This window comes from Coenobita brevimanus, chromosome 101 (genome assembly GCF_032717465.1).
Source record: "Coenobita brevimanus isolate Jiangsu-jjx chromosome 101, ASM3271746v2, whole genome shotgun sequence".
Classification (NCBI taxonomy): Eukaryota; Metazoa; Arthropoda; class Malacostraca; order Decapoda; family Coenobitidae; genus Coenobita; species Coenobita brevimanus.
This window is the reverse complement of record NC_137054.1, coordinates 16,768,368-16,789,707: the sequence shown is the minus strand read 5'-3', so window position 1 is coordinate 16,789,707 and position 21,340 is coordinate 16,768,368. Positions and strand designations below refer to the sequence as shown.

Sequence of the window (21,340 nt, the reverse complement as noted above, 5' to 3'; positions counted from 1 at the left end):
TTGCCAGATGCCTCAATCCCATAAGGGGTAGCCACAAACAAATCGCCTCTATGTTGCCCTGTCCAACACCAAACTGCCCTGCTCCCAGCTCACATCCCACTCTCTCATAAACCTCTCCACTCCATACCTCTACCTCATCCTTGGCCCCCCCTCCCTCTCCCCCCCTCCACCCCACTCACATACTCTCCTCATTAGTCTCTCGTTCTCAATCATCTCCACATGGCCAAACCACCTCAATGTATTTCTCCTAACGCTCTCTATCACAGCCACATCAACACCACAATGCTCCTTCACTTCCTCATTTGTCAGTCTGTCTCTCCACATAACTCCACATGGAAATAATTCATCATCATCTGAACCTCCTTTCCCACCCTAGGGCAAAGTGAGGAGTAGCAATGTCTAGACAGCCCAAATTTGCCCAATCCAATGGGCTACGCTCCATTCACTCATCACTCAGGCACCCGCAATCCTGGCTCTATGGGATATGCCAAAAACATTCACCACATTCTGCAGTTTCACATAAACGTATCCAATAGAGTCAATACGGACGCTATCACATTAAAAAGCGGTGCCAAATCCCTGATCATGCACTTCTCCTCACAACATTCATCCAGCCAGCTCGATCTCTTGGCAGTTCCCTAGCCTCACCAACTTCCAAACCTCTCTTCCTCACACACTCATCCACCATATCTCTTCACCTTTTCCTTGGCCTACCTCGCCTCCTCCCTCCTTCAAATTTGCTCAGATATACCTTTTCCCCCACTCTATTGTTATCCATTCTCTCCACATGACCATACCATCTCAGTACACTCTCTTTGATTCTGGTGTCCACAAATTTCATCACTCCACATCTTTCACGAATCACATTATTTTGTATCCTATCCACTCTTTGTATTCCACATACATTCCTCAGCAGTCCCATTTTCACTGCTCTCACTCTTAACCTTTCATTTTTATGCCACACCATAGTCTCACATCCATATGTTAAAGTTGGCACTAACACTCCTTCATGTCAGCCTTGGGCTGCTGCAACACTCAAGCCTGTTTCTTATCAAGGCCTTCATTGCACCAGCTACCTTCCTTACTTGTGTCACTCTCTTTTCCACTTCATTTGCACATTTTCCTCTCTTTTCTATCGCTGTACCCAGATATTTGAACTATCTCATCAGTTCCAGTCTCTCACCATTCACTGTAACATCGCACTGGGAGTCAACTTCCCTCTAAATAACCATCACTTTTCTCTTTTCTACATTTACTCTCAAGACACGACAGATATCAGCAAAACTCTGACCTAGTCTACCAAGTTCTTGTCCGGTATTTGCAAGTAGTACTGAATCATCAGCATACAACAAATTTTTGATATATCATCCATCATCATTCCTTACCAACGCCATCCCCCACTCCATTATTTGTGTTTTTACTTCTCTCATCACCCCATCCATATACTGAACAACCATGGGGACATCACACAAACCTTTCGCACACCCACACCAGTAGTGAACCATTCACTTAGATGCCCATTAGCCCTTTCACATGTTTCACTGCCATCATAAACACTCTTGACGGCACCTAGCAGCTTACCATCTACACCATACATCAGCAAAACTTTCCATAATCCTTCTCTGTCCACTTTGTCGTATGCTTTTTCTGATCCACGAATGCCATAAACACCTTATGGTCCTTCTCACAAGCCTTCTCCGCTATCTGTCACCGTAAATATTTGACCCACACATCCTCTGCCACACCTAAAGCCACCCTGTTCATCACTCACTAGGACTTCTGATATCTCTTTTACCTTCTCTATACCATAATAACTCTTCCATATACCTTCCCTACCACACTCCATAAACTTATGCCATGATAATTCTTTGCACTCACTTGGCTCACCTTTTTATACAGGGGTACAATCACTTCCTTTTTCCACTCTGCTGGCGCAGTTTCACTCATCCATGCCTCCTTACGTACCTCCAACAAGCACTTCATTCCACTCTCTCCACTACACTTAATCTCTGTCTACACTTCACCAACCTCAGCTGCCTTCCCATCTTTCTGCAGCTTCACAGCGCTCTTCACCTGCGTGTGTCACGTCTCCTGGCACTGCATTCCTTCTCTGCACACCCCCAAAACCAATCATGTTTACAGCCACTCTGTTCTCTCTCTATTCCCATTCATCAAGCTTCCAAAATATTCTTACCATCTGGTCCTTACTTCATCCCCATGGGTTAATAATCTACCACCTACATCCTTCACGCCATCACATTTCTTTCTGCTTTCACTTCTACACTTCCGTACCTCTTTCCAGAATAACTACCTAGTTTCAGAGTACCGGTAGTTTGCATTTATTTTTCTTCATAGATTATCATTTACCTCCTTCTTCCTCTTCACTAGTCTCTTTACATGCTTCTTGCTCTCATTATACTGTATTCAGTTCTTATTTCAACTGAACCCCTGTCCTGTAACCACTCAAGCCACTTCTTCCTCTTGTCCTTCACTGTTCTCCTAACCTCATCATCCCACCATGCCATATCTTCCTCCTTTGTTGTTACTCTTGCCATATATGGAAATAATAAGACCCTAAATACAGACTGAATGGAGAAACACCACACTTTCAACAATAACTCATCATCCCACCATGCCGTACCTTTCTCCTTTGTTGTTACTCTTGCCGTATATGGAAATAGTAAGACCTAAAATACAGACTGAATGAAGAAAAAACACATTTTCAACAAAAACTAACACAAGGCTGTTGTTCCTAATAACCAAGATTCTGGGAAGACTCTGGATCTTGGGAGTTACGATGCGATCAGCCCTCACTCTTGCTCCACATCCCCCACCTCCTCCCTGCCACGATCTGCAGGCATCTCCCTCATACCCTCCTCCACATATCAGAGACACCCCAGTTTGAGTTTCAGTCTGTAGATCAACGAGGCACTGGTCTAAAGGACACTCATCTGCGCTAACATAGGCAGCCAGAGTGTAGGAGGTTGCAGGAGCCAACTGTATCTCTTGCTCTCGCTCACATTCAGGACAACGCCATCTGAAAAAAAAAAAAATGAGAAAAGATAATGCTACTTGTTATGCATATCACAGTGAAAACAAGAGTCTACAGAAGTACCACTGAAGTGACATATGTCAAAGACCATCGAAAATAATTACAACTACCAAATATCAATTTTTCTGCTCACCTACTTTATTTTCCAAGAAAAAGCAACATATTTACATTAGAAGAATGCAAATTATGATTCAGTCATGCTACTCAGCTGCCTTTACTATTAGAAATTAGTACAGTGATATCCACCCACTTAGTGTAATGGTACAGTACACTGTTTTTAGAGTAGCTCTACAGTGAGTGGCAAGCCAAATGATTTCCTGTAAATCAGGAAAGCATTTACAACACTGGGTGGTAACCTTATAACCAACCAACACGTGTTCCCTAAGTGACAAGTGGGTTGGCAGAGGGTTAGTGCCCCTCCCTGGAAAACTATCTATCCATCTATCCATAGCCCGACGCCCTAATCCCGCAAAGGGTGGCCGCAGACAAAACGCCTCCAAGTCGCTCTGTCACCCACCATTTGACTACCCTCCCCCCAACTCACTCCCCCATCCCTCATATACCTCTCAACTCCATCCTTCCACCTCATCCTCGGTCTACCCCTTCCTCTCCCTCCCTCCACCTCACCTACATACACCCTCTTGGTCAGTCTTTCATTCTCCATTCTCTCCACAAGTCCAAACCACCTCAGTGTATTTCTCCTAATCTTCTCAACCACATCCACATCCACCCCACAACGTTCCTTCACTTCTTCATTCGTCAACCTGTCCCTCCATATCACTCCACATGCTCCTCTCAAGTAACCTGGAAAACAACTAACTACTCTTACGAACAAGAAGCCTCGGACCAGGACTGACCAAAAGGTGACGACTAAGGACTGAACAAAGGACACAATACAGATGGCGACTTGGAATGTAAGGGGTGGAAATGATGAGGTAAAAGAGAGAAAGACTGTCCAGGTGCTTGAGGGTGCGAAAGTGGATGTATGTGGATTAACTGAAACAAAATGGGGAGGTGAGAGTGTGAGAGAATGGGAGTATGGGTGGGGTATATCTGTGGGAGTAGGTGAGAATGAGACGGCAAGAGAAGGAGTGTGTACTGTGGTGAGCAACAGATGGGAGGAGAATATAAGAGAGTAGGTATCGGTTGGATCAAGGATTGTGTGGGTTAAATTGAAAGTTGGACTACAAAGGTGTGTGTGTGTGTGTGTGTGTGTGTGTGTGTGTGTGTGTGTGTGTGTGTGAGAGAGAAGACTTCTGGACATGTGTGGAAGTGTGCATGGAAAGGTCTGAAAAGAATGAGAGAGTGTGTTTGATTGCCGATATGAATGGTAAAGTAGGGAATGCGAAGGTGGATGGGGTGAATGGTGGGTGGGGTGTGCCTGCTGAGATAGATGAGAATGGTAGTGCTTTAGTGGACATTTGTGCTGGGAGAGGGTTGGTGATAGCCAATACCCTCTTCAGGCACAAAATGATCCACAGGTATACATGGCGAATGTTGAGAAGGGGGGGTGGCGAACTCTATGAATGGAAGGCAATGATTAATTACCGGTATGAGTATGTGGAAGAAAGGATACGAAGGTGTATAATGGATGCAAGAGCATATAGAGGTTGGGGGGGTGGACTTTCTGACCACCACCAAGTGGTTGTCAGAATGAGGGTCCAACTGAAATGGAGAAACAGAAGAAGGGAAGGATGGGAGGAAGTAGCATATGCACAGAGAGTGGAAAGGTTACAAGAGGATGAGAAGAGGCAGAATACAAGAGAGAAGTGGAGGAGCAGTTGGGTAAATATGGATTGGAGCAGATGGGGGATGTGGAACATGTGGGCAAGATATTCACAGAAGAAATATGTGCAGCATGTGAGGTGGTGCATGGGTTGAAGAGAAGACAAAAGGGGGTGCAAGGAACTGCATGGCGGAATGAGAAGCTGAGACAAGCTGTGGCACAAAAGAAGAAAGCATATAATGACTGGATAAGAAACGGGTGTGGACGAAGCTGAAAGACGGAAGAGAGAGTTATATGTAGAGAGGAAGAGAGAAGTGAAAAGATTACTAAGAGAGAGTATGATGAGAGTGGATGGGGAATTTGGAAGGAATTTGAGTGTAAAGTGGAGGGAATGTAAGAAAGTGTTCTGGAAAGAGGTTAAGAGAGTTAGACAGGGTGGCAGTGAAGTTCGTTGTAGAGTGAAAGATAAAAATGGTAGATTACTAGTCGAGATGGGAGAAAAAGTGAGCAGATGGAGAGAACACTTTAAGGAATTGTTGAACATAGAGAACGAAAGTGATGTGAGTATAAGTGGCTGGGGAACAGCTGGGAGAAGAGGGATGTGAGAAGAGAGGAAAAAATCAGTAGGATGGAAGTTGTGGATTCAATGGAGAAAGTCAAAATGGGGATAACCCCAGGAATTGATGCAGTGTGTGGTGAAATGCTGAAGCATGGGGGAGAGATAGTAGCAGAATGGATGTGGAAGTTGTGCAGATTGGCCTGGGAGGAAGGTAGAGTCCCGGAGGATTGGAAGTCAGGTATAATTATTCCTCTGTACAAAAGAAAAGCGGAAAAAGAAGTGTGTAGTAATCATAGGGGCATTTGTCGTCCTAGGGTAATAGGAAAAGTATATGATAGGATACTTATTGACAGAGTTAGGGAAATAACAGAGGATCTGGTTGGAGAAAAACAAGTAGGTTTTAGGAAGGGAAGAGGTTGTGTAGATCAGATATTCATTCTTAGATCTTTAGTGGAAAAGTTTCTGGAGAAGGGAAAGAAGTTGTATGCAGCCTTCATGGCTTTAGAGAAAGCATATGACAAGGTGGATAGGCAAGGATTGGGGAAAGTATTAAGAAAACATGGAGTAGATGGGAAGCTGTTGAATGCTGTGAAGAGTATGTATGAGAGTGCTAAGGCTGCAATGCATGTGGATAGTGAACTGAGTGTAATTTTTCTACTTGAAGGTTGAATTGAAACAGGGATGTGTCATGTCTCCATGGTTGTTCAATCTGTATATGGATGGGGTTATAAAAGAATTACAAGGTAAGGCAGTGGATGTTGGGGTGGCCCTAATGAGAGAGGACAGTATTTGGAAATGCCCTGTACTGTTGTTTGCAGATGATGCTGTGTTGTTAAGTGAAGACAAAGGGGAGCTGCAAGGCTTGGTGGATGAGTTTGAGAGAGTGTGTAAGAAACAGAATCTAAAGGTGAATGTAGGGAAGAGTAAAGTTATGGTCTTTGAGAGAAGTGAAGTCAGTGAATGTACAGTGAGGTTGGATGAGAAGGAAATGGAAAATGTAAGTGCATTTAAGTAATTAGAGATTTCACCAGATCCTGTTTCAGAAATCTGCCACTAGGTTAGCTTTCGTCGCCCAACTCTAATGCAGGGTAGGCACTGAAAAAGTAACCAGTGTGTAATTTCTTTTTAATTTTGACACAAAGTAAAACACCTCAAAACATATTTTACTCATCAAATTACCTAGATGGCATGATATACTACAAAGAAATTACAATATGGGAGCCCTTTGATTATATGTAATGTATTATAAGTGTCATTTTGTAAACTCAGCTTTCGTCAGTTTACTCATCTCTGTAAGCATAACATAGAGACAAAACCTAGGCAATTTTACTAGAACCATCCATAAAGCGAGATAACAGTGATTAAATATTTGTCATTCGTTAGTATCCACAAACAAAAATAGATGTGCAGCCGCATATTTAGCAGCACCTTTCGATATGCTGCCCTGACTGACGTATGACTTTTCCTAACAATACGGACCTGCTGGACGTCTTGGTCATCTTAGTAACCAAAGTCTAACACAAATAATTCTTTTAAATGTTTCCCTGGCTCTATTGCACAGTTTAGCAAGTTTACACTTCAACTCCTCGTACTCTGTTATGATTATAATGTTGTACCGCACTGTCGTTTGTTTGGAGTAATAAGGCTGATTCACCAACTAAGCAATCATTCAGTACATTATTTTCATTGGAACTGCTTACTTCTTTAAAGCATGCTAAAACACACACATCAGAAGTCCTGAAGGTAATCTCCTTTTACTCACTGCACACGATTTATTCAAATATATGTAAATAGACAGCACACTATTTTAGTCCCCACACTAAGATTCTCTGAAAGCCTGGTTATTCTTTCTTTACAGGTATATAGTTGCGCTTGATTCAATAGGAAAAAATATTCCTATAAATAGCAAATATTATAAACTTAGTATTAGGTACAATTTCACAGGTCTTTAAAACCCCGCAAAAATATTTAATCGAAGCTGGGCGACGCTAGACCACTTGGTGGCAGACCTCTGAAACAGGGTTTGGTGAAGCCTCTAATTGGGTAGTGTGATGAGTAAGGATTGAGGTTTGGAGGGTGAAGTGCCTGATAGGGTACAACAGGGAAGAAAGGTTGCTGGTTCTTTGAAAGCAGTGATAAGAAACAGGGAAGTGAGCATGGAAGTGAAAAAGTTACTACATGACAGTATTGTGATACCAACTCTAACGTATGGCAGTGGGGCTTGGACCTTGCTGGAAGGACACAAGTCAAGAGTGAGAGCAGTGTAAATGAGTTATTTACAGGAGAATGTGGAGTCACATGGAGAGACAGACTGACAAATGAGGAAGTGAAGGAGCGTTGTGGTGTGGATGTGGATGTGATAGGAAGCGTTAGGAGAAACACACTGAGGTGGTTTGGCCATGCGGAGAGGATGGAGAATGAGAGACTGATGAGGAGAGTGTAAGTGAGTGAGGTGGAGGGGGAGAGAGGGAGGGGGAGGCTGAGGATGAGATGGAGGGATGGAGTGTAGATGTATATGAGAGAGGGGTGTGTGAGCTGGGAGCAGGGAAGCGAAATGGTGAGGGACAGGGCAACATGGAGGCGATTTGTTTATGGCCACCCCATACGGGATTAAGGCGTCTGGCAAAAGATAGATAGATATCTGGAAATAAAGCAGATTCTTTTTCTTACGTATCACAACAATTCCATGACTGTAGTAACTGATAGGTGCATCTTGTCTATGGTAACCAATGCACGATGAAAAGAATGTAAATCTTACATCTATATAACAGCATCAGGCAAAGATGCAACACAGAGGGCTATTTACCAATTTCATAAATCTCTTCAAATTATTCCTGCCAACAGCCCAACATTCCTACACTCACCAAGTACCCTCCAATGTCAATTCTCTGTTTTGTATCAAGGACTTCATAGCAATGATGGCCTTTCTTCCATGAGATACTCTTCTCCTCACTTCCAGTACACATTTACCTTACGTTTCTATTACTGCACCAAGGTTTGTCTTTTGCCAGTTCAAGTCTCTCACCATTCACCAGCATATACCAATATTCATTTATTCATTCATTCATCATCTAATGAAGTGTTGCCCCATGTAAAGTGTAAGAGCCTGGGGCTAAGCAAGTTCGTCCTGGCGTTTAAGATGAGAATGGCCAGCCTCACTCATCCCTGAGTGGCATTACATGAGCAATAAACCCCAACCATCCCTTGGATATGAACCAGCACCAGCTCAATCTGATTGGAGAGCTTTAATTACCCACTACACCATTCACAAAACTCTAAATCAGTCTGCAAAGATCACATTCACTATTAGCAAGAAACACAGGCTATATCATCCACATACATCAGGTATGATCTATATAATCCATTTTTCACTATTTATCCAAGGAGTGGTTGAGGTTTATTCCTCATGTAATGCCACTGGTTGAGGTTTATTGCTCATGTAATGCCACTGGTTGAGGTTTATTGCTCATGTAATGCCACTCAGGGATCAGTAAGGCTGGTCACTCTCATCTTTAAGGTCAGGACCAACTTGCCTAGCCCCAGGATCCTACGCTCCTCATGGGGCAACACGAGATTACTGGTAGATGATGAATGAATGTTTAAAGAAATAAGAATTGACTGACAATAATGCTAATGAAAGTTCTTTCAACCATGACCTTTCACTGCACATACTGACTACACTTGTACTTAATAATGAACAAAGGTGTATTCAGTAATAAGTACTCCTATGTTAACCATGTGCTTTATGCTGAAAATAATGTCCAACACATACTGGTACATATTAATTAAGGAATTACTTTCCTTCATTCTTTCCTCTTCCTTTTGCCTATGGGTGCCTTTACACTCCCTCTTCTGTCTTTCTTTTCTTCATTCTTTCCTCCTCCTTCTGCCTATGGGTGACTCTACACTTAGTGACAAGCCAAATGGTTTCCTGTACAAGAGGAAACCATTAACTATGCTGGGTGGTAACCATATGACCAAATTATGAAGCCTGGTGGTTTAGTGGGTAATTAAGGCATTCCAAATGGACTGAGCCTGTGTAGGTTTATATCCAAGGGATGGTTGGGGTTTGTTGCTCACGTAATGCCACTCACGGATGAGTGAGGCTGGTCACTGTCATCTTAAATGTCAGGAGGAATCTGAGTGTGAAATGGAGGGAGAGTAAGAAATTGTTTTGGAAGGAGGTAAAGAAAGTAAGGCAGTGTGAAAGGGGAAATAATAGGGGAGTGAAAGATAGGAATAATAGATTGTTGGTGGAGAAGAGAGAGAAATTGAGGAGATGGAAGGAGCACTTTGAGGATTTGTTGAATGTAGAGAGTGAGAGCAGTGTGAGTATAAGTGGTTGGGGAATGGCTGGGAGAAGAGATGAGAGGAGGGAGGAAGAGATCAGTAGGGCGGAAGTAGTGGAAGCGATGAAGAAGATTAAGCTGGGAAAGGCCCCAGGAATTGATGGAGTGTGTGGTGAAATGCTTAGGTATGGGGGGGAGATTGTTGTGGAGTGGATATGGAAGTTGTGTAGATTGGCTTGGGAAGAGGGAAGGGTTCCAGAGGACTGGAAATCAGGGATAATTGTTCCTCTGTACAAAGGAAAAGGGGAGAGAGAAGTATGTGGTAACCATAGGGGTATTTGCCTTCTTAGTGTGACTGGTAAAATATATGGTAGAATACTCATTGATAGGGTTAGGCATATGACAGAGGAGCTAGTTGGAGAAGAACAAGGGGGATTTAGGAAGGGAAAAGGGTGTGTAGATCAGATATTTGTTCTAAGATGTTTAGTGGAGAAGTATCTAGAGAAGGGAAGGAAAGTGTATGCTGCCTTCATGGACTTGGAGAAAGCTTATGACAGAATAGATAGGCAAGGTATGTGGAAGGTATTAAGAATATATGGAGTGGAGGGGAAATTGTTGAGTGCTGTAAAGAGTATGTACGAGGGAGCTAGGGCTACGGTGCGAGTGGATGGTGAGCTGAGTGAGTTTTTTTATCTCAATGTGGGACTGAAACAGGGGTGTGTGATGTCTCTATGGCTGTTTAATATATATATGGATGGGGTTGTAAAGGAGGTGCAAGGTAGGGCAGTGGATGTGGGGGTGGCCCTAATGAATGAGGGTGAGATTTGGAAGCTTCCGGTGTTGCTGTTTGCTGATGATACAGTATTGTTGAGTGAAGATGAATGGGAGTTGCAAGGTTTGGTGAATGAATTTGGGACAGTGTGTAGGAGGAGGAAGCTGAAAGTTAATGTAAACAAAAGTAAAGTTATGGTGTTTGAGAGGAATGAAGTCACAGAGTGTGCAGTGAGGTTGGATGGTGAGGATATGGAGAATGTGAGTGCATTCAAGTACTTGGGTAGTGTGATGAGTAAGGATGGAACTTTGGGGGATGAAGTACGTGAAAGGGTACAGCAGGGAAGGAAGGTTGTTGGTACACTGAAAGCAGTGATGAGAAATAGGGAGGTGAGTATGGAAGTTAAGAAGTCACTGCATGATAGTATTGTGATCCCTACCCTGACGTATGGAAGCGAGGCGTGGACCTTGCAAGAGGGGAACAAGTCAAGAGTGAGAGCAGTGGAAATGAGTTACTTGAGAGGAGCATGTGGAGTGACATGGAGGGACAGGTTGACGAATGAAGAAGTGAAGGAACGTTGTGGGGTAGATGTGGATGTGGTTGAGAAGATTAGGAGAAATACACCGAGGTGGTTTGGACATGTGGAGAGAATGGAGAATGAAAGACTGACTAAGAGGGTGTATGTAGGTGAGGTGGAGGGAGGGAGAGGGAGGGGTAGACCGAGGATGAGGTGGAGGGATGGAGTTGAGAGGTATATGAGGGACGGGGGGGTGAGTTGGGGGGAGGGTAGTCAAATGGTGGGTGACAGAGTGACTTGGAGGCGTTTTGTCTGCGGCCACCCTTTGCGGGATTAGGGCGTCGGGCTATAGATAGATAGATAGATAGATAGACCAATTTGCCTAGCCCCGGGCTCCTATGCTCCCCATGGGGCAACGTAGGACTGGATGATGAATGAATAAATGAATGATGTAAGAACCAATATTCACACAGTACATCCATAATAGGCATATGCCATTCAGAACTAATTTTTTTTGGCAAGGATGGCATCAGAAAGTGATCCTCACTAAATTAGTTAGCTTATGACCTTTTACTAGTACCATACTTCATACCTCAATAACAGAACACAATTATTCTAAGTATACTAATGTACCTCATTGAATACTCTTATCTCCCACCGGCCTGGATGGAGTCTCACCTTGCAACCCGCATGAGAGAGGTGCTGAAGAGAGGCCCTATCTGTGGTCCCAGTTGCGCATCAGCAACAAGAGTGTCAATAGTATTCTCCAGGAATTCTGAGACACACTTTAGAACTTGGTGATCAGCATCCTTTCTCATGATCTCTCTGGTAGCATGCAGGCCTATCCGCTCAAACACACTCCCAGGACTGCATGCAATAGCTCTGAGAAGAGAGGTAAAACAATTTTGAAATTTCATGTGTATTTCAGTTAAGTTCAATATGCAATATGCATAGGCTAATAACAAATACATATACATTTAAACTTATTAATATATCAGTGAAGTCTGGTAAACAGCGATATACAGCTTTCAGTACAATGACATTTTTTATATTTTATTCTTATAACCCCCAGATGATGTTACTTAGCTTAAATTTTTCTACTGGAGAGGTTAGATACAGAAATCAATAACCCTTTCAATATAAAAGGTGTTGCAAAACTGAGTACATCATCTACTGACAGTGATAATGCCTTGTCAATAAATATGGAGTCCATTCTAAATAGTTCTTGTTCATCTATAACCTGTGTGAATTGTGCCAAGTTATCTTCTTGCAGTCTGTTCCAATTTTTCTAAGATTGAATAGAGATTCCTTAATCCTGTAGAATATTACTGTAGTTTGTGATGCATAGCACATAACTTGGCACAGAAAGCAGTTAACAAGGAGATAATCGGAAATAACATACCAATAATACAATATATTCTAATAATAAATGGGACAACAGTATTTTGTCACAATCAACATAAACTACAATGCTGTCTGAGTTAAAAAGCTTCCATTTGTATACAATACATAAAATAACATGCATGCAATATTGTACAATCAATAACAATACAAAATAGATACCAATATCAACAAAATATTTATAGAACAACTCTAAGTTGTTTATGCAAGTGACAGAAGTTGATTTTACTGCATATGAATAGAGAACTGACTTGTTAGCATGAGTATCCATCTCGACAAACATGGCCTGGAGTAGATACAGCATAGATGATAAACTCTCCTCCCCAGAGAATCCATCTACACTGTTTATCACATTCCTGGAACAGGGAGTGAGGAAAAACCAGAGTAGTATTCATATATGTTGGAACTGATCTTGGGCTTACATACCATAACAGAGCTACGAACATCAACATACATAACTGCTGTATTTCTTATCTTTTATCATCACTCTGTTCCTTATTCCCACCAAAAGATGGGGCACTGTAGGACTCCAAAACCATGTTATGAGAAAGTATAGAAGCCGAAGAACTATTAACAGAATTCCCAATGAAAAAATCATATCATTCACAAATCATTTATTCTAATAAGTATATGTTTATGGTAAAATCTCGAAATAACGGACTTCAAAAGACCGGAATTCGTTTTTATCAGAATCAAGGAGCTACTGGACTAAACTTGTACACATCAGAAGAAGAAAAAATAAAGCCAGAAGCAGTCCGGACTGCCTGACCACTTCAGCTATGTTCACCACAATAAGGTAAATGAAAAACATGTTTCTCAGTGCACAGAACAATATTATTATATACATTACACCATTTAATTATTGTAGCGACTGTATAATGCACTACAGTACTGCAGTGGTAGCGAAAACAGTTTAAAAACTGTTGATGTGATCCTAATGTCTGATACATCCAAAAACATCCAGGTTAGCAAGGGGAAGTCCAGATGTTGCTTTTAACGGAATTTTGCTTCTTTAGGAATGGTTTGGGCCCTTGGGCCCCAGTTAGTCCGTTATAGTAGGTGTTACTGTATATCAACATTCAACAAGCGGCACTTCATATATATACCCTATACTGTATAGCTAAATGTAGTGCAGATACAAGTCCCAAGTCCCATCTACACTATTCTTAAAGAAAAAAAAAAAATCTCAGAAAGAAAGAAATCTCATTATTCAACACAGAAAAAAATACTTTTTAGTCAAAGCTTATCAAACTCCATTACCTGATAATCAGTATAATTCAAATTTAATTTTCAAAGCTTATCAAACTCCATTACCTGATAATCAGTGTAATTCAAATTAAATTTTGTCACCTACTCCCTCAATCATATAGTTTATCCAGATCCATAAATGCCATAATTCTCTTCACTCCCTTTCATATTCTTTGTGCATCATGTTTTACTCCAAAATCCAAAGATCTGATCCATACATCCTCTCCTACTCCAAACATCACCCTGTTCTTTACTTACGAGACAGTAGCAATGACGTTTTTCTTTATCACCTCTACAATTATTCTTCTATATACCTTAGCAACATCACTCAACAGACTAATGTTATGATAATTTTTATCTCATTTCAATTTCTTTGCTTCTGTACACAGGCACAATCACAGTCTTTTTCCACTCCTCTAGTACAACTCCACGCATCCAAGCTTTCTAGTATATTTCCAAATAACATTTCATTCCACTCTCACCACTACATTTTATTATCTCTGCAAATACCTCATGAATGCCTACTGCCTTCACAATCTTCAGCCTCTTCACCTGTATATAGGGTTCCTCATCAAAATCTACTACCTTCACATTCTTCAGCCTCTTCACTGCAATTCTCACCTAAAAACTGGGAGATGGTAAAGAGCCTGAAGTGCTGAGTTGATCCAGCACGTGTTGGCGGTGTTCTGCAGGCCCACTGGGGTGTGAGCATCCCTAGGCTGGTCAGTGGGCCGTGCCTTCTCTTGTCCGGCTGCACCGCGCACATCGATAAGGCACCATGCATTATTGGAACACCGCTTCCTGTAAACCAATGTTAAGCACCATGTAATGCAAAGGAAGAGAGTGTAACACAAAAAGGAACTGAGGATTATCTTTTGATAAGAAATGTATCAATGACAGCTTGGATTTACATTACAGTAACACAAGAGTTGATTCTACTATATCAGTATCACATCTTTTTCATCTGAAAATAAAGAATACAACACACATACTCCCTATGTGCTGTGAATGGCAACCAACATGATCTGAAAACAAATCTCTTGTGCTGGTGCAGGAATATGACAATTCCACCCCTCACCATTTGTGTTACAAGTATTAGCTATAATTATTATGTAGTGTACAGTACCGGTATCTCCAACATCACAGGACGGAGAGGGACTGTGCCTAGGATTTGATTTCTCCTCTGACTTGGATCCGTAAAGAGATAAAAGAACTTCCTCAAATTTTCAATACGGTACTATATAGGCACTGTGCGAAATGTGCAGTACTTGACATGATGAAAATAACTACGGTAACAGTCACCTTCACTGGAAATCACAAAATCGTTGTTCAGTATTACCGTAGTATCTGAGTGAGATACAAAGATGTACAATATTCAAACTTTTCTTCAACATATACTGTACATAGACAAGATTTGAGAGGTCAAATTAAAAATGATACAAAAAGAAGTGAAGAAGGCAATGGATAGAGCATTAGGATGATTTCATCTGTAGTACCGGTACCAGGCATACAGATGATGCAGTGCAGCTTATTAACAGCGAAGTGGAAATTTGATGAATGGTTCACTTTTGTGAGCAGTGATGTCTATCCCTTTCACTAAGATAATGTTTACAGTGTTCATTTTACTCTGGCTACTATCAGTCAGATTTGCTACACTTAAGGAGGTTCTGTAGTACTGAAAGTGCTAATGAGATTTCAGATGTACCTATAAATAAATCAATATCATTGACCAAGTGGTGACATGTGAGGGTGTGTAGCACAAAATGTTCACACATGAGAGGACTGCTGGGTCTCAGGGAACAGACTGCCAAGGCCATTTCCAGTATTGGATATATTACAGTATATACTCTCATCTTACCGTAAATGTCAGGACTAACATGCCTAGCCCCAGGCTTCTACACTCTTAATGGGGCAAAGTAGGATTGGATGATGGATGGATGGACGGATATACCTATCATTAGAACAAGCTATATTCAAATATCTTACATGCATGGGAGACTCTTGGGCCATTTGTCCAGCCCAAATGTTTTCATTATCTGATCAGTTGTGAGCTGGTCTTCAGTGATAGTGTGGAACTTGAGACTCGCCACCTGGCCCTGTGACGCCCCATTGCTCTGGCCAGCACTGCTACTTGTACCACCACCATCTTAAAAGCATCACAAAATCAGCAATGTTCGAATGGAAATATTCGTCATTGTCTTAACTTCAAAACAGTAAGACAGCTAATGATAACAATTATCTCTTTTATATCACAGTACCGGTATCGTACTCATCAGCTATATCTATCTAGAGTCAGATGCCTTAATGCATTATACAGTACCTCAACAGTTCAGTTATATTTATCCACTGCCAGATGCCTTATTCCATTAGCCTATATCTCAACAGTTAAATGTTCCAACAGCACCAAACATATACTGCATTACTACATGACTAAATCCACTCACCACTGCCCCTGTCTTTACAACCATTGGTGGTTTTTTTCTCAGATTCTGGAACATTTTTCACTTGGTTCTCTTTCTTCAGCTGAGCAGGGGTTGAGGGTTCATATACTTCACTTGTGGCCTCAGGGAGATTCAGCACCCACTTCCATTTGTCAGTGCGGTAACCAGCCTTTATGTAGGACAGGTCATTGCTGATTCTGTGGATAATGTATACTGTATATAATACTGCTATTCTACAGCTAAGTACAGTACTGGTACTATATTTATGGTACTGTGCACAAATGTACATTGCTAAATCAGCTATACTAGCTACAATGAAGTTCGTAAGTTTAGAGAAAAACAATGATCTGATACTTGGGTCAATATCCACCTCTATCACACACCCATCCCTGCCTCATCCAGTAAACAATCAGTGCTATAAAATTTATTACTGGTACAGGTTCATAGCTGAATTATCTTTAAAAACCTTACCAGAATTGGTAGTTCATTTTTATGTTCAAGACTTCAGAAACAAAATGATTACGGCAACTTTTACAGGTCTTGAGTTGGTGGATGGTATGACCTAACTGTTTTATCTTATACCAATGGATCACCAGGCCTCTGTCTAACTCTAGACAGTCCAAAATGTCTGGGTAGAAAATGTTAAGATAAAAGCCAATCACCAGCAGAGTTGTTGCCTGGCTGCTGGCAACTCAATTTTGCCGTGATCTCTGTGATTAACAGGCAATTTCCAATTCCTGCAACTACTTTTCAGGAATGTGAGGCTGATAAGTAACATGAGGTTTGAATCTGTTTCAGTTTGCAGAAATGTGAGGCTGATAATTTATATGAGGTTTGAATCTGTTTTAGCTAGGACTTGATTACTGCTCAATATCTAGGTTAGATTACGTGGGGTCGCAGTAGGTTAAAGCTTAAAATGGCTTGTCATTCACTCATTACGGGCAGGGGATCTCAAAAATTATTAATTTCCAACACAAATGACAGTAACAATCAAGCAAATCACAGCAAAAACAAGGGATAAACCACAGATATTTCACCAAGTCCACGTAGGACAGAAATTAGAAAATTACTGGACGGATTATGTGGCGCACATTATTGTAAAAAGAGTTGGTGAAACTGCAGGTGAAGTTTCATGCACAGAAATTACAATTTTTTTTTTCTCAATAAACTACATAATTATCATTGCAATAGATTTATAAAGTTGTGGAAATGCGTTATTTTGAAGATATCAACTATACAACCTCATAAGTTTTACACACAAACCATGGCATGTGGCCACCCACCATTTCTGACTGATTCAGTTCCAAAGTCAGTCAGCCACTTTTCGTTCATCCCCACTAACCTAGGCCATTGCTCAAGGATGTTGGGTTCTCTAGCACCTCTTCCTTGGCTATTTATTTTTAGATAGGCTACAGCTGATTAATATAATTTTGTACATTATTTACATGATATTGAGATGATTTAAATAACACAGAAGAGGACAACACTAAATAATATGCAAAACAAACTGCGTAGGATGAGATGTTGCGGAGTTCCCTTTGCTGACAAGAATAAGAACCCTAACTTAATAAGACCTAATCTACGGTAAGTTAATATAACCAAACCTAATCTAACTAACCAAACCTAATCTAACTAACTGGAACAACTGGGGACATATGAGTTTTAAGTCTGAATTGATTGACAGCCCTCTGTAGGACGTCAACAAACCTAGCTTGTGCTCTTCCATAACAAAAATTTTATTTTTGCAGAATGAATTATACAAATATGAATGCTAATCCCAGTCTTAAATTTTCATTGTTTATTAATTGGAACTCTTCTGCAGTTTGTCCATGGTCTTATTTACCTTTTAATACCAAATTATCAAATTCATGAATCCTTCACATACGAAACCCTCAAGTTTTAGTAGAAAAACATGTAAACTACTGATATGGCGGGTAAAATATGGCATGAAGTCAAACTTAACATTTTCCGGTAAATTTTTAGAAGTAACCAACGTTTTTTTTTACTATTATTCTTTTGGTTTCCAATGCAGAATAGTGTGTTCTAATTAATTTTGACCTTTATTTTTGAGGGAAAATCCCCCTTTTGGAATTTTCAGTAAGAATTCGAAAAGTAGGTTTATCCCCCAAAATCAAGATCAAAATTAATTCAGACACTATTTTGCATTAAACTAACCTAACCTGACCCAAACTAACCTAACCTAACCTAACCTAACCTATGGCCTCACACAGACTGAGTGCACACGCCTGCACCAGCCAATATGGCGCACCATTCATCCGCTACTGAGTGATAGCCTAACCTAAGCCACTATATGACTAACCCAACAAAATTCGCTCCCCCAACTCAAACTAGGCTTAAAATGTAAGTCTTGGTTAGAATAGTTCAGGGACGTAATATAATGAAAATCGGTAACGTTGCTTACTTATAAAGTTATACCCATTTTCCCAATTTTTCATACACAATCATCAATAAATAAATGAAAAAGTGCCTAAAAAGCATCAGATATGAATGTCAGCTTAACCTGCAGCCAAAATGTTAATGATTTTTTTTCCCCGGCCATGTTTCTCAGGAATTAGGTTAGTTTGTCATGCTTCATGGGAACAACAGTAGGTGTTAATAATCACTCCTACAGTGTAAATTATGTTAACCTTTGCAACTACTCTTTTTAAAACGATCTGGCTGGTTTCAGAATATAAAATATGTCCAAAATAACCATACACATTACTATCCTGGACTACGGCCAATCTAACCACGGCCAACAAAATCACTCTTCACGCTATGGAAACTTACTTTTCTTTCATTTTACTTCAGGGTACTGATTATCACAGCTGCCGCAGTTTCATCTCGTGCCACTGAAACAGTAAAGAAAATAAAAACCACCCGTGCTTGTGGAGAGTTAAATCCCGCTGCACCCCCACGTAAACAGAAACAACCATACAGAACTAATTATGGATACAAATTTATTTTACTCCCAGCTGCGTTGAGGAACTACAATATTTATTTTAAATTATCGTTAAAAGTTATACTATTTTGCTCAAAGTCATATATTTTTTTGGTGACCAGTTAAGCATGATAGTGAAAATTTGTATCTCCATCCACTTCAGTGGTGGCCTGACCCTATCTCTGAAGAACATTAACTGCAACATCTTCACTCACGTGTTGAGGGCAGTAAAACGTCCTCTTCAAACACTATTAATCGACCGAAACAAGTATTTTCATGCACGATTTGATATTGGCTCAGAATAATATATATGTGCGTAGTTGTAATCCATAACATTTCTAAGCTAAAACATTCTCAATCACGCAGTTGTAGTATTATCAACAATTTATTTATAAGATGGTGATATCTTTGCTTCAAAACAATGTTGTGACTAAACTAGAATAATTTAGTTTATGTATAACAAACAATGCAAACTACGTCTTACAAAGGGATCTCTTTGATAATGTTTAGCTTCATAATTACCCAAACATTAACTGCTACATCTTGAAAAAAAATTATTTCTGTACTTTGACATAAGAAAATAACCAGCAATCTATACCATAAAAACTGCTCTGTGTGTGTGTGTGTGTGTGTGTTCAAGTTCAACCGTGTCCAACAGTCCACGTGTTACAGTAATGAACTAGACAGCACTCAGATGGTGCATATGCTCCGTCAAAGGCTTATACCTAACAACTCAGCTCACCATCAAATTTTAATCAACTCTTCCTTGGCCCATGACCCACATATCAACAAAATTTAATTGAAATTCATTAATAACTTTTTTGAGATATCTTGTGAACAAACAAACAAGCAGACAGAAATGAATACGTACTTAACTTCCTCAAACTTCGATAGCGGAGCTAACTTTACGGTGCCGATGTGGGTATTAGCAACAAATTTGATTTTGCATATGCGAGAAAAAGACAGTGAATATATCTGCAACACCATTCAACACACTGTTAAACTATTTGTCGACGACTACTGCTCCAGTCGTGTAGAAAGGAGCTGATTGATCTATACTCGGAAGGCAGAAGTTTATCGCAGTCTCATTGTACATCAATAAATGACATTTTGTTGATTCTGCATACAGAGACCTTAGGCAAGAATCCGAAGTAATGTGAGGCTTGGAAGCCCACTTAAACTGATGTTGAAAAGGAAGGGTTTTTTTAAAGTAGTAGACAAATCCGGTTAAAAATAAATAAATAAATAAATAAATACACAAAGGTCTGTATCACTGAGCTTCTAGGCGAGCAGGATGGGTCAGGGTGGAATTATATGGGCGAGTTATAACTTGATCAGTTATGATCAATATTTTGATACTTATTACTGGTCTCAGGTTTAATAAAAGGTAGGAGGGAGTCTCCGGGGCAAACTGCAGGACAGATTTTTATTTCACTGATAGGGTTTGGCCATGATGGCTCTAAACTCATGGGATATAAATGTTAAAAACTGTAAAAACCAGGTAAGAAAAAATATCGCTTTTGTTAAGGCCAATCAGAGTCCATGCAGTTACAGCTTAGGGAAATATTCAAGTTGTGGGAATGGCCCTGTTCCGTCAGCTGAAAACAAACCGACTAGAGTGGTGTTATCACAAACTGTTGCCTTAGTTTACATTTGCGTCCAGTGTTCATGTTTGTTTATATTAATCGGGAAAACAGAAGATAAGATAACTTCTATTACTGTAGTAAGATCATCGGGAGAGAACAGAGAATTTCTACAAAGGCTTATGTAAAGTTTATTAATATGAAGTTCACTATCTGGCATTAAAAAATGTTAATGTTAGCTATACTCTGTTCAACTTAACTAGGATTAAAATTGCAATCAGTCCATCTTGAATGCTGAGCTATTACCAAGGGCGCCGAAAGTGGGGTGCAAGGGGGAGGGGGACAGTCTTTACCCCCTCCCTTTATTTCATTGCTAAGTCATTACAAATATGCTATTCAACGCTAACAAGAAATTTCAGTATGTATGCTAGTAGTCATGAATGCAGGCCCCTATTATAATCTGTTGTGCTAAAAGATGAAGATATGTTAGCTCTTAGGATAGTCGCTATTTACAAGATCAAGAGTCTCAGGACAAATACGAGGGTGATATACCATAGATGTAGCATATTATAACTGGGTTACTTTCTACTCCTACCACTGATGCATCGTTCCTTCCGGTGTCTCCTTCTAAGGGGTGGCCACATGGCAATAGAGCCTTTAGTTGTCCTTGCATAAACATCCACTCTTGAAACCATAATCTCTACATGCTCTCCCCTCTCCCCACTTCCATGGATCAGAATTCCATGGTATAGAAAAATAGGGAGGAACTAAAAATCAGTGAGAAGTGTTTCTAAAAGTAATATCAGCTGCG

The 21,340-nt window shown here is 40.5% G+C and overlaps 1 protein-coding gene across 1 annotated transcript in view; it reads right to left on the bottom strand.

Moving 5' to 3' along the window:
• Positions 1 to 18,876, bottom strand: part of LOC145414836 (ubiquitin carboxyl-terminal hydrolase 48-like) — a 137,350-nt gene extending 118,474 nt beyond the window's left edge. Inside the window, exons 1-7 of the mRNA XM_080284255.1 lie at positions 18,796 to 18,876; positions 16,009 to 16,202; positions 15,551 to 15,710; positions 14,186 to 14,365; positions 12,568 to 12,672; positions 11,594 to 11,797; positions 2,738 to 3,037 (exon numbers count right to left, since the gene is read on the bottom strand). Of these exons, the coding sequence (XP_080140381.1) occupies positions 2,738 to 3,037; positions 11,594 to 11,797; positions 12,568 to 12,672; positions 14,186 to 14,365; positions 15,551 to 15,710; positions 16,009 to 16,202; positions 18,796 to 18,806 (1,154 nt within the window). The 5' untranslated portion in view covers positions 18,807 to 18,876. The remainder of the gene's footprint in view (positions 1 to 2,737; positions 3,038 to 11,593; positions 11,798 to 12,567; positions 12,673 to 14,185; positions 14,366 to 15,550; positions 15,711 to 16,008; positions 16,203 to 18,795) is intronic.
• Between the last annotated feature and the right edge of the window lie 2,464 nt (positions 18,877 to 21,340).